We start from the raw sequence: 14,190 nt of genomic DNA, 5'->3' as shown, positions 1-14,190 counted from the left end.
CCACCTGAAATACTGTCCCTTCCTCAGTCCTATCCACACAGCGCCATCATAACCGCTGTCTATAGTCAAGTGGTTCACTCTGTTCATATCCTCCATGTTGCTTACGGTGGCCAGGTCCGTGTACTTCTCTCTGCAGTACCTCTGTGCTTCAGTCCAGTTTAGGGTCCCTTACATAGTGATACTGACAGGAGGATAGTGTGAAGAGCCCTGTGAAGAGGTGCATTGTCAATCCAAGTAACTGCCTCAAGGGCTGCAACATCAATAATATCTACCCTTCTACCCAGAGGCTGCAACATCATTAATATAGACCCTTCTACCCAGAGGCTGCAACATCATTAATATAGACCCTTCTACCCAGAGGCTGCAACATCATTAATATAGACCCTTCTACCCAGAGGCTGCAACATCATTAATATAGACCCTTCTACCCAGAGGCTGCAACATCATTAATATAGACCCTTCTACCCAGAGGCTGCAACATCATTAATATAGACCCTTCTACCCAGAGGCTGCAACATCAATAATATCTACCCTTCTATCCAGAGGCTGCAACATCATTAATATAGACCCTTCTACCCAGAGGCTGCAACATCATTAATATAGACCCTTCTACCCAGAGGCTGCAACATCAATAATGTCTACCCTTCTACCCAGAGGCTGCAATATCAATAGTCAATTTGATCATCTAAAAGTTCAGAGCAGAACAAAAATAGTATTACTATTTCTTAAACTACTAATGTTCACATTTTAACTCAATATCTAAAAGTATTGCACTTTAGCAGATTCAACTTCTCAAGGGCTTGATGGTTCATTGATTATTTGTGATAGTGTTGGGTTGGAACACAAATGTGCTGGCTGCAGATATGCAATCGTAAATACATTGTAATAAAATATATTTTAAATATCATAACAAAGACACTGACCTGAGAAAAACACAATCGGCACTTTCTTCTCCATGACAAACGATTCCTAAAAAAAGAAACCAATATTTTGAGCGAGCTGTCTTGACCTGGTGTACTGTGGATCCTCTGCATTCAGCTGCACCTTTCTCTGTAGGGCAGGTGCTATTTCTCTGTCAGAACAATGGGTTTCACAAAACACATATTCATGTATTTTTATAGCTTTATTTGTATAGTGGTTATGTTCAGTTCTCTCTTACCAGCAGGACATCAGTCAAATGAGTATGAGTCTGTCAGCCTGTTTTGGTTTTTCTGTCAAAAAACTCAGTCAAATTAGCCTGAGCATAGACTTCGGAGTAAAGGAGCCCTTAATGCCCACTGAAATTTCTGTTAACCTTCAATGACTTGTAGAATTCCATTCAAAATCATGAAATAAATACAAATTCCATTTCTGTTACATCTCAACTCTTAAAAAACTATAAAACTCTTGGCACAATCAACCAGCCTACCCAAACCCCTCCTCTACCCTCCTCTCTTCCCCAGGCTCTCCCTTGGTGGTGTCCCTAATCGGGGCCCTGCTGCGGGAGTTCCCAGACCGCTGGGCCTACTACCTGCACACTCTTCAGCAGAAGAAGTTCAAGCGTATCCGTAAGTCGTCTTCGTATGACTACGATGCCCTTGACCAGGCCATGGCTGCCAGCATCCAGGTCCTGTCTGAGGAACACAGAGAGCGGTACATTGACCTCACCGTGCTGGAGAAGGACGTCAAAGTACCTGCCAAGGTCAGACAGGCTGGGGGGGATTATGGTTAGGCTTGGGTAGGTAAGGTTAGATTCGGCTAGGCTTGGTTAGGTCAGGTTAGGCTAAACTAAGCTAGGCTACAGTAGGTTAGGGTAAGGCTATCCCGCACCTTCAGCCAGAAAGTATTCACAACCCATGGAGACATTGTGAGCTGTCCTTATGGAAAGAAGGAGGGAATAAGATAATAAAAGACAAGGAAGCAGGTCATTGTCTCTTAATCGAAGCCTGTTCTTCCATCAAAGGAGACTGCGGGGGGAGGACGACTCATAATAATGTCTTGAATAGCGTTCCAGCCATTACTATGAGCCAGTCCTCCCCAATTAAGGTGCCACCAACCTCCGGTGTCCTCCATGTTCCTCTGCCTGCAGGTTCTGTCGGTTCTGTGGGATCTAGAACCGGAGGAGGTGGAGGATGTTCTCCAGGACTTTGTGAACAAGTCCCTACTGTTCCGTGACTGTCACCACCGGCCCTACCTCTACTACCTCCACGACCTCCAGCTGGACTTCCTGGCTGAGATGAACCGCTCTGGTCTAGAGGTGGGTCTCATACACTCCAACCAGTGGAGGCTGCTGAGAGGAGGACGACTCATAATAATGTCCAGTATAGAGTGAATGGAATGGTATCAAACACTCCATTCCAGCCATTATTATGAGCCGTCCTCCCCTCAGCAGCCTCAACTGACTCCAACATACACACCTCTATCTTCATTTACATAGGGTTGTTATCTATGCTGGTGGCCATTTTGAAATGTATCTAAAGTTTGATGTTTGATAACTGTGTTGAAATTAATTCATATTTTCTGAAATCCAATGTAAGGAAATAATTCTAGAGAATCAATGTACATAGAACTTGGAAAACTAGACCGTCGCTTACAGAATTAATCAGTTAGACGCATGTCTTCTATGCCCTGCATTATTGGGACATCAATCTACTATAATTAAGCAATAAGGTCTGAGGGGTTTGTGATATATGGCCAATATACCACGGCTAAGGGCTGTGTCCAGGCACTCCGTGTTGCGTCGTGCTTAAGAACCACCCTTCTCCGTCATATATTGGCCATATATCACAAACCGCTTATTGCAATTATAAACTGGTTACCAGTGTAATTAAAGCAGTAAAATAAATGTTTTGTCATATCTGTGCTATATGGGCTGTTATACCACGGCTGTCAGCCAATCAGCATTCAGGGCGTTAAAACCACCCAGTTTTATAATATGGTGTGTGTGTTCCAGAGCCTCCACACCAAGGTGGTGCGTCAGTACCAGCAGCGCTACAGCCAGGGTCCCCCCACCTCAGGAGATGAAGAGTGCCTTTACTGGTTCAGATTCCTCACCTACCACATGGCCAAGGCCAACCTCACACAGGTATGCACGCGCGCACACACAACCCACACAACTAAATCAACATTTTTGGGTCGCGTACACAGTTTAGCAGATATTATAGCGGGTGCAGGGAAATGCTTGTGTTACTAGCTCCTAGCAGGGACACAAATAATCAAAAACTAAATCCAATTAACCACCCAAATAACACTTTCAGAGCTTGTGTTTAAGCTTGTTTGCGGATGTGTGAGAGAGAGCTGGTGTGAGTGTGTGTTTTGTGAGCGAGTCTCTTTGCGTCTTGCTACAGGAGATGGTGTGATGGCTGTTCAACAGTCTGATGGAGATAAAGGCACCACTCCGTATGATAGAGGCCTTCGCCAGACAAGCACAAGTCGCTAACTTATTTCTCTCTCTCTCTCTCGCTCTCTCGCTATCTCCCCCCCCCCCCTTTAGGAGTTGTGCTCTCTGATGTTCTCTCTGGACTGGGTCAGAACTAAAGCTCAGATTATGGGACCGGCTCATCTCATCAATGACTATGTTGAGTACGGAGCCATCCTGGACAAAGAGGTCAGGATTTGATCAACACCAAGTTCACTGAGGAAATTAGTGTACCCTGTTTTATCCTCATTTGATATGTTTTTCAGATCTTGTGTTTGGTATCAATTCCTCATAAGTCAATGGTGGCCTAGCGGTTAAGAGCATTGGTCCAGTAATCAAAACGTTGCTGGTTTGAATTCCTGGGCCGACTAGGTGAAACATTTGTTAATGTGCCCTTGAGCAAGGCACTTAACCCTAATTGCTCCTGTAAGTCTCTTTGCATAAGAGCGTCTGCTAAATGACTACAATGTAGAAATGTCAATGCAAGAAACAGTTACTCGTTTCATGCCTGTGAATACAATTGTTGTGTTCCAATCTCTCCTTTCTCTCACTGTGTGTACCTGTTCAATTCCCCTCATGGTTTTGAAACACCCCGTTTGTCACATCCTCGCTGTGAGTCTCTCTTTATGGTCCCCCCAGAACAGCGAGGTGCGGGGCCAATTCCAGGAGTTCCTGTCTCTGAACGGCCACCAGTTGGAGCAGCGTCCGTTCCCTGACGTAGTGCAGCTGGCCCTGTCCCAGCCAGACTCCTCTGAGGTGTACCGCCAGGCCCTGCTGCAGGCGCAGGAGAGGGCCACCAGAGGGGGACTCTACCTTGACTGGGTGTCAGTAGTAGGCCCGTACACACTACTCACGTGCTTATAAGTGTACTCACTACTTAATCGGGGTGTACAGTGTTGACCCCTAGCCCCCACCTCTTACTCCCGAGCCCTTATGCATTCCATTCCCCAGTCAACCATACCCTAACCATAGAGTTGGTTTTGTGTCGCAATTACCACAAAGCCTGTTTGAGCGTAGTGTCAGTGGCACTGCCCATGCTAAAACAGAAGCCATTGTAAATGCAAAGACGTACCCTCTATCCAACTCTATGACCATTACTCTACGTTTTAGTCTCATTGCCTGATGTTCAACTTCCTCTAACATCCCCTCATGCTCACGTTCTCTAAGTAATTTATGTTTGTGGTTTGTTCCAGGAACAAAAGTAGTCTGAAGAGCCTGTCTCGTCTGGTGGTCCAGCCCCACCAGGGATCCATCTACTCTGCCTGCTTCTCCCACGACGGCACCAAGATCGCCTCCTGTGGCTCCAGCAAGACACTGCGAGTAAGACACACACATTCTTTTGAAATACATCTTCACCCACTGTATCTCCCACACATCTCTGTTTGTGTGAGTGGGTGTCCTCAAAAGCTCTGCCCTGTGTGTGTCTCCAGGTGTTTAAGAGCACGTCTGGGGAGAAGATGCTGGAGATCCAGGCCCACGACGATGAGGTGCTCTGCTGCGCCTTCTCCCCGGATGACCGTCTCCTAGCAACCTGCTCCAGTGATAGGAAGGTCAAGGTATGGTGTGGAAGCCTCTGCGATTCAAACTTTGGACAGACTTCAGACAGACTTGCCTGACAACCCGACTTCGACAGACGGAAGTGGTTTGTCTGTCTCTAATCTGTGTAGTGTAAAAGGTTTGGAAAGCAAATAAAAGAGTTGTATATCTGTGTAACTACAGTATCTGTGTTGTGTGCCAGGTTTGGAACGTGGAGCGTGGGACTCTGATGAGGGTGTTTGAGGACGAACACGAGGAGCAGGTCAACCACTGTCAGTTCACCAACACACGCCGACGCCTCCTACTGGCCACCTGTTCCAACGACAAGTTCATGAACACCAAGGTGAGCCTGTGTGTGTGTGTGCCTGTTTCTGTTCTGTGTGTGATTTTTATTTTTCTTATTTTTTATATATTTTTTTAAACCATGAAGTAGGCCACATTTTTTTGCACTCCAGCTATAAGATAGATATATATCCCCCACACTATATATATATATATATATATATATATATCCTACTCTCTCTCTCTCTAGCTGTGGAACATCAATAAACCCTCTTCCCAGAACACCATGTTTGGTCATTTGGAGCCTGTCAATCACTGCTGTTTCTCCCCTGATGACGCCTACCTCTCCACCTCTTCCAGCGACGGAACCCTGAAGGTGGGCGGGGCATAGTCACCACCTATGTGTTTATATTAGCAAATATAGATAAAGGTTTTTCATTTAGGTGTAGACTACTATTATGTATTTAACAACATTAATTGTACGTGTGTGTGTGTGTTTGTGTTTCAGCTGTGGGAGGTGTCCTCGGCTAATGAGTGGAAGTCCATAGACGTGGCGGACATGTTCTCGGAGCAGAGAGAGCAGACGGAGGTCATGGTGAAGTGCAGCACCTGGTCAGCAGGCGGCAGGACCATCATCTGTGCTGCCAGGAACGCAGTCTTTGTGAGTGTTGAAGAGCCAGCCCTCCCCTGCTGAGTGAGTAAGCCTCTGCTCTGCTCCGTCAGGCTGGCATGGGGCCGTGGCGTGGGCACAGGGACTGAGGGGTGGTCCCCTGGCTGAGCTCCATGACTCGGACCAGATTTGTTTAGCATGTTGCGATTCATCAGAGGAGGAGCTGGCAGAATGTTGAATGGACTTCGGTAACTGGGGGACATGAGCTAATGCTCATGCTAAGGCTAATACTACACTGAACAAAAATAGAAACCCAACACGCAACCATTTCTAAGATTTTACTGAGTTACAGTTCATAAAAGGAAATCGGTCAATTGAAATAAATGTATTCGTTCCTAATCTATGGATTTCACATGACTGGGAATATGCAGATATGTTGGTCACAGATACCTTTAAAAAAAAAGAAGTTGGGCCGTGGATTAGAAAACCAGTCAGCATCTGGTGTGACCACCATTTGCTTCATGCAGCGTGACACATCTCCTTCACATAGAGTTGATCAGGCTGTTGATTGTGCCCTGGGGAATGTTGTGGCTGTGGACAACGAGCATGCAGATGAGCTTCCCTGAGACGGTTTCTGACAGTTTGTGCAGAAATTCTTCAGTTGTGCAAACCCACAGTTTCATCAGCTGTCCGGGTGGCTGGTCTCAGACGAAGAAGCCGGATGTGAAGGTCCTGGGCTGGCGTGTTTACACGTGGTCTGCGGTTGTGAGGCCGGTTGGACGTACTGCCAAATTCTTTTGGAGGTGGCTTATGGTAGAGAAATTAACATTAAATTATCTGTCAACAGCTCCTGTGGACATTCCTGCAGTCAGCATGGCAATTGCACACTCCCTCAACTTGAGACATCTGTGGCATTAACTACATGACATAAATTGTGTACAAACATTTCACCCCCCTTGCCCTCAGAACAGCCTCATTTCGTCAGGGCATCGACTCTACAAAGCGTTCCACAGGGATGCTGGCCCATGTTGACTCCAATGCTTCCCACAGTTGTGTCAAGTTGGCTGGATGTCCTTTGGGTGGTGGACCATTCTTGATAAAACTACGATAAACCCAGCAGCGTTGTAGTTTTTGACACAAACCAGTGTGCCTGGCACCTACTACCATGCCCCGATCAAAGGCATCTTTTGTCTTGCCCATTCACCCTCTGAATGGCACACATACACAATCTATTTTTCAATTGTCTCAAGGCTTAAAAATCCTTCTTTAACCTGCCTCCTCTCATTCATTTACACTGATTGAAGTGGATTTAACAGGTGACATTTAAAAAGTTTTTTTTTTACCAGGATTCACCTGGTCGGTCTGTCATGGAAAGAGCAGCTGTTCATAATGTTTTGTATGCTGTGTTGACGTAGTGCATTGACAATCTGTCAAATTCGGTCAATATATTTGTGTTTAGTGGTATGTTCTTGCCTAGTAAACTGCTCCTAGAGCAATCTGTCCGTGAAGCAATGAGAATGCCCTGGACAACTTGTCTTTCATGTTTTGGTATTTGGGCCTGTCTGTCCATCAGAGGGTAGAAGCGTGTGTTCTGACTGAGAATGAAGCCGTCCCACTCCTGGGAAATGTAAAGGTCTCTGTGTCCGTGTCTGTTCTCTCCACTCCAGGAATCAGAGTGGCGTTGAATGTCAGAGTTGTCAGTTTGTAGGCTAGTATTGATAGAAGAATAGATAGCTTGATGGACTTTAAAAACAATTATGGCTCGTAGAAACAGCAGTTGGAACCCCTTTTGTTTTCCTCCTGAATCTCTGTTTTCTCTCCGTCTCTTTCCATTTCTTTTCTTCGGTCTGCTTTTCCCTTCACAATCCCACACTTTGCCAAGTTGGAAGATATGGAAATCATCATCCATGGTTGAGATGCAGGTTGACATGTATTGTCATGAGTCTTGCCCTGGAGGCAGAACTGAGCCGTTTCCGCTAGATGGGACAGCTGCAAAGTCAGAAAAATGAATGAAAACCAAACCTGCAGTTGAGACTTCACTTAGCAGCTTATCAGGCTATTACCATATTGCTTCCATCTAATCCCATCCTGTCATGTCCTTTACAGTTTACATTACATTTGAGTCATTTAGCAAAGACTCCAGAGCAACTTACAATTAGATCTCTACATGGTCTGACCTAACAACCTATGAGCCCTCCAAGGGGCCATCAAGAAGTGTCTAGAAAGTTATCACTAGCTTATGCATGGAAGCCATTTTGTGCCCCACATATTGGCAGTTGCACTAGAGAGCGATCACCAGCTATAACAATGGTGTAGTGACAGATCCCTCCTGCTGTTCCCAGGTGTTTGATGTAGAGACGGCGGCCATGTTGTTGGAGATCCGGACCAGTCGTCTGAGCACGGTGCAGTACTGTCACGCCTGCCCCAGCAGCAACCTGGTGGCCATCGCACTGTCACACTATGCTGTGGAGGTACACACACACACAGCCTGTTGACTATTACACTGTGCCATGTACACACATGGTGGCTATAGCCCTATCAAACTACTACACCATCATACGGCAAGATATGACATCATAGGTCTCTTCCCTCCAGCTGTGGGACATAGAGACCAGTAAGAAGATGGCTGACTGTAGTGGTCATCTGAGCTGGGTCCATGGAGTCCAGTTCTCCCCTGACGGATCTCTACTGCTCTCCTGTTCTGACGACCAGACCGTCAGGGTAAGTGTGTGTGTGTGTGTGTATTTGTGCGTCTGCCGTCTGTCTGTCAATAATTTGTCCAATCTGTCTTCATCAGTTAACCCTTCTCGTGACATATTGTACATAACCATTTAACACTTTTAATGGCATAAAAAATGTAATGCTGTGATGTGTGTGTGTGTGTGTGTCAGGTGTGGGAGACTAAAAAAGTCCACACCTCATCAGCTGTCTGTTTGAAGAGGGATTCTGACGTGCTCTTTAACAACGGTGACATTACCGTGGTCGCCGCCGACAACCGCAACAGACTGCAGGTGAGAGGGCTGGGCTGGACACACACACAATGACGTCTTACAGATGTGACAGGTGTTAACCCAGCAGGCTGGCGTGTGTTTCAGGTGAGGAATGGGAGGACCGGAGCGGTGATGTTCCAGTCAGAGAACCAGGAGTCTCGTATCCGCTGCACTGCTATCTGCTCACAGACCTCAGCCGTGGGGCTGGGACGAGAGGATGGGACGATACAGGTACACACACACACACTGCTATCTGCTCACAGACCTCAGCCGTGGGGCTGGGACGAGAGGATGGGACTATACAGGTACACACACACACACACTGCTATCTGCTCACAGACCTCAGCCGTGGGGCTGGGACGAGAGGATGGGACTATACAGGTACACACACACACACTGCTATCTGCTCACAGACCTCAGCCGTGGGGCTGGGACGAGAGGATGGGACTATACAGGTACACACACACACACTGCTATCTGCTCACAGACCTCAGCCGTGGGGCTGGGACGAGAGGATGGGACTATACAGGTACACACACACACACTGCTATCTGCTCACAGACCTCAACCGTGGGGCTGGGACGAGAGGATGGGACTATACAGGTACACACACACACACTGCTATCTGCTCACAGACCTCAGCCGTGGGGCTGGGACGAGAGGATGGGACTATACAGGTACACACACACACACTGCTATCTGCTCACAGACCTCAGCCGTGGGGCTGGGACGAGAGGATGGGACTATACAGGTACACACACACACACTGCTATCTGCTCACAGACCTCAGCCGTGGGGCTGGGACGAGAGGATGGGACGATACAGGTACACACACACACTGCTATCTGCTCACAGACCTCAGCCGTGGGGCTGGGACGAGAGGATGGGACTATACAGGTACACACACACACACTGCTATCTGCTCACAGACCTCAGCCGTGGGGCTGGGACGAGAGGATGGGACTATACAGGTACACACACACACACTGCTATCTGCTCACAGACCTCAACCGTGGGGCTGGGACGAGAGGATGGGACTATACAGGTACACACACACACACTGCTATCTGCTCACAGACCTCAGCCGTGGGGCTGGGACGAGAGGATGGGACTATACAGGTACACACACACACACACACACACTGCTATCTGCTCACAGACCTCAGCCGTGGGGCTGGGACGAGAGGATGGGACGATACAGGTACACACACACACACACACTGCTATCTGCTCACAGACCTCAGCCGTGGGGCTCGGACGAGAGGATGGGACGATACAGGTACACACACACACACTGCTATCTGCTCACAGACCTCAGCCGTGGGGCTGGGACGAGAGGATGGGACTATACAGGTACACACACACACACTGCTATCTGCTCACAGACCTCAGCCGTGGGGCTGGGACGAGAGGATGGGACTATACAGGTACACACACACACACTGCTATCTGCTCTCAGACCTCAGCCGTGGGGCTGGGACGAGAGGATGGGACTATACAGGTACACACACACACACACACACACACACTGCTATCTGCTCACAGACCTCAGCCGTGGGGCTGGGACGAGAGGATGGGACTATACAGGTACACACACACACACACTGCTATCTGCTCACAGACCTCAGCCGTGGGGCTGGGACGAGAGGATGGGACTATACAGGTACACACACACACACACACACACACACACTGCTATCTGCTCACAGACCTCAGCCGTGGGGCTGGGACGAGAGGATGGGACGATACAGGTACACACACACACACACACACACACACTGCTATCTGCTCACAGACCTCAGCCGTGGGGCTGGGACGAGAGGATGGGACGATACAGGTAAAGCAAAAATCTTCAAGGACACAAAAGTAGGAAAATGCTTATGTATAATTTATGCTTAACTTGACAAAAGTGCAGGTGCTATGAGGGAAAAGTGCCAGAAATGTAAAAGGCTTTTTGGCTGGAGAAGATGGTGTCACTGCCAAACTTGATAAAGACCAACTGAGCTGTAGGAAAGGCAGGAAGAGACATTCTTTCAGGTAAAGCTGGACACAATGTTACACCAAAACTAAGTTTGACAGTTTTACCACTGGTGCTGTCCTAGTAGCATTGTGACTACTGTGGTCTGCCTATGCTTGGAAGAGTTGGTCGAAGTGGTGTGTGTGTGTAAAAATCATGTTCACCTTGCTGGAGGAGGTGTTTCTCACGTCCACTAATGGCTGGTGACATTGTGCTGGAAACCTCTCTGTCTGGCCTGTCAACCCTGTCTCAGTCCTCCTGTACTGTACCCTGTACTGTACTCTCTGTCTGCCTGCCTGCCTGCCTGCCTGCCTGCCTGCCTGCCTGCCTGCCTGCCTATCCTGTCTCAGTCGTGCCGTACCCACCTCCCTCTGTCTGGCCTGTCAACCCTGTCTCAGTCGTACCGTACCCAGCTCTCTCTCTGTCTTGCTCTCTCTCTCTGTCTTGCACTCTGTCTCTGTCTTGCGCTCTCTCTCTCTCTCTCTCTCTGTGTGTGTGTGTGTGTGTGTGTGTGTGTGTGCCTGGCCTGTCAACCCTGTCTCAGTCCTACTGTACTGTACCCAGCTTTCTCTCTCTCTTTCTGTCTGGCCTGTCTCAGTTCTACTGTACTGTACCATACCCAGCTCTCTGTCTGGCCTGTCAACCCTGTCTCAGTCCTACTGTACTGTACAATACCCAGCTCTCTCTCTCAATTCAATTAAATTCAAGGGGCTTTATTGACATGGGAAACGTGTTAACGTTGCCAAAGCAAGTGAGGTAGATAATATACAAAAGTGAAATAAACAATAAAAATGACATTACAAATGTCATATTATAAATACACTGCTCAAAAAAATAAAGGGAACACTAAAATAACACATCCTAGATCTGAATGAATGAAATATTCTTATTAAATACTTTTTTCTTTACATAGTTGAATGTGCTGACATTTAAAATCACACAAAAATTATCAATTGAAATCAAATTTATCAACCCATGGAGGTCTGGATTTGGAGTCACACTCAAAATTAAAGTGGAAAACCACACTACAGGCTGATCCAACTTTGATGTAAAGTCAAAATGAGGCTCAGTAGTGTGTGTGGCCTCCACGTGCCTGTATGACCTCCCTACAACACCTGGGCATGCTCCTGATGAGGTGGCGGATGGTCTTTTTTTAATTTTACCTTTATTTAACTAGGCAAGTCAGTTAAGAACAAATTCTCATTTTCAATGACGGCCTAGGAACAGTGGGTTAACTGCCTGTTCAGGGGCAGAACGACAGATTTGTTCCTTGTCAGCTCGGGTTTTGAACTTGCAACCTTCCGGTTACTAGTCCAACACTCTAACCACTAGGCTACCCTGCTGCCCCGTCTCCTGAGGGATCTCCTCCCAGACCTGGACTAAAGCATCCGCCAACCCCTGGACAGTCTGTGGTGCAATGTGGCGTTGGTGGATGGAGCGAGACATGATGTCCCAGATGTGCTCAATTGGATTCAGGTCTGGGGAGCGGGCGGACCAGTCCATAGCATCAATGCTTTCCTCTTGCAGGAACTGCTGACACACTCCAGCCACATGAGGTCTAGCATTGTCTTGCATTAGGAGGAACCCAGGGCCAACCGCACCAGCATATGGTCTCACAAGGGGTCTGAGGATCTCATCTCGGTACCTAATGGCAGTCAGGCTACCTCTGGCGAGCACATGGAGGGATGTGCGGCCCCCCAAAGAAATGCCACTGTAACGGATGTGAAACGGCTAGCTTAGTTGGCGGTGGTACGTGCTAAATAGCGTTTCAATCGGTGACGTCACTTGCTCTGAGACCTTGAAGTAGTTGTTCCCCTTGCTCTGCAAGGGCCGCGGCTTTTGTGGAGCGATGGGTAACGATGCTTCGTGGGTGAATGTTGTTGATGTGTGCAGAGGGTCCCTGGTTCGCGCCAGGGTATGGGCGAGGGGATAGTATAAAGTTATACTGTTACACCACCCCACACCATGACCTACCCACCGCCAAACCGGTCATGCTGGAGGATGTTGCAGGCAGCAGAACGTTCTCCACTGCGTCTCCAGACTCTGTCACGTCTGTCACATGTGCTCCGTGTGAACCTGCTTTCATCTGTGAAGAGCACAGGGCGCCAGTGGCGAATTTGTCAATCTTGGTGTTCTCTGGCAAATGCCAAACGTCCTGCACGGTGTTGGGCTGTAAGCACAACCCCCACCTGTGGACGTCGGGCCCTCATACCACCCTCATGGAGTCTGTTTCTGACCGTTTGAGCAGACACATGCACATTTGTGGCCTGCTGGAGGTCATTTTGCAGGGCTCTGGCAGTGCTCCTCCTGCTCCTCCTTGCACAAAGGCGGAGGTAGTGGTCCTGCTGCTGGGTTGTTGCCCTCCTACGGTCTCCTCCACGTCTCCTGATGTACTGGCCTGTCTCCTGGTAGCGCCTCCATGCTCTGGACACTACGCTGACAGACACAGCAAAAGGAAGCATAGGAACTGAGAAGTGGTCTGTGGTCACCACCTGCAGAACCACTCCTTTATTGGGGGTGTCTTGCTAATTGCCTATAATTTCCACCTGTCGTCTATTCCATTTGCACAACAGCATGTGAAATTTATTGTCAATCAGTGTTGCTTCCTAATTGGACAGTTTGATTTCACAGAAGTGTGATTGACTTAGAGTTACATTGTGTTGTTTAAGTGTTCCCTTTCTTTTTTTGAGCAGTATATGTATGTATGTATGTATGTATGTATGTATGTATGTATGTATGTATGTATGTATGTGTGTTTTAACAATGTACAAATGGTTAAAGTACACAAGATAAAATATATAAGCATAAAAATGGGTTGTATTTACAATGGTGTTTGTTCTTCACTGGTTGCCCTTTTCTCGTGGCAACAGGTCACAAATCTTACTGCTGTGATGGCACACTGTGGAATTTCACCCAGTAGATATGGGAGTCTATCAAAATTGGATTTGTTTTCGAATTCTTTGTGGATCTGTGTAATATGAGGGAAATATGTCTCTCTAATATGGTCATACATTGGGCAGGAGGTTAGGAAGTGCAGCTCAGTTTCCACCTCATTTTGTGGGCAGTGAGCACATAGCCTGTCTTCTCTTGAGAGCCAGGTCTGCCTACGTTGGCCTTTCTCAATAGCAAGGCTATGCTCACTGAGTCTGTACATAGTCAAAGCTTTCTTTAAGTTTGCGTCAGTCACAGTGGTCAGGTATTCTGCCGCTGTGTACTCTCTGTTTAGGGCCAAATAGCATTCTAGTTTGCTCTTTTTTTGTTAATTCTTTCCAATGTGTCAAATGTCTCTCTCTCTCTCTCTTGACCTATTTTGTCCTCTCTCTTTCTGCTTTTCTTTTCTAGTAGTCATAAATGAGAT

General features: G+C 47.6%; 1 protein-coding gene across 4 annotated transcripts in view; it reads left to right on the top strand.

Moving 5' to 3' along the window:
• LOC110490568 (apoptotic protease-activating factor 1) overlaps positions 1–14,190 on the top strand; it is an 85,896-nt gene that overhangs the window by 15,501 nt on the left and 56,205 nt on the right. For all 4 annotated transcript variants that reach the window (XM_090200872.1, XM_090200873.1, XM_036944935.2 and 1 more), the window contains 14 exons: positions 1,443–1,681; positions 2,069–2,236; positions 2,933–3,064; positions 3,473–3,586; positions 4,037–4,221; positions 4,591–4,717; positions 4,828–4,953; positions 5,136–5,276; positions 5,466–5,591; positions 5,724–5,876; positions 8,168–8,296; positions 8,421–8,546; positions 8,717–8,836; positions 8,921–9,046. In XM_090200872.1, coding sequence (XP_090056998.1) covers positions 1,443–1,681; positions 2,069–2,236; positions 2,933–3,064; positions 3,473–3,586; positions 4,037–4,221; positions 4,591–4,717; positions 4,828–4,953; positions 5,136–5,276; positions 5,466–5,591; positions 5,724–5,876; positions 8,168–8,296; positions 8,421–8,546; positions 8,717–8,836; positions 8,921–9,046 — 2,012 coding nt within the window. The remainder of the gene's footprint in view (positions 1–1,442; positions 1,682–2,068; positions 2,237–2,932; positions 3,065–3,472; positions 3,587–4,036; positions 4,222–4,590; positions 4,718–4,827; positions 4,954–5,135; positions 5,277–5,465; positions 5,592–5,723; positions 5,877–8,167; positions 8,297–8,420; positions 8,547–8,716; positions 8,837–8,920; positions 9,047–14,190) is intronic.

Source organism: Oncorhynchus mykiss, chromosome 15, assembly GCF_057628025.1.
Source record: "Oncorhynchus mykiss isolate SJ-2025 chromosome 15, ASM5762802v1, whole genome shotgun sequence".
Classification (NCBI taxonomy): domain Eukaryota; kingdom Metazoa; phylum Chordata; class Actinopteri; order Salmoniformes; family Salmonidae; genus Oncorhynchus; species Oncorhynchus mykiss.
The sequence above is the reverse complement of the archived record's forward strand: the minus strand, read 5'-3'. Positions and strand labels throughout refer to the sequence as shown.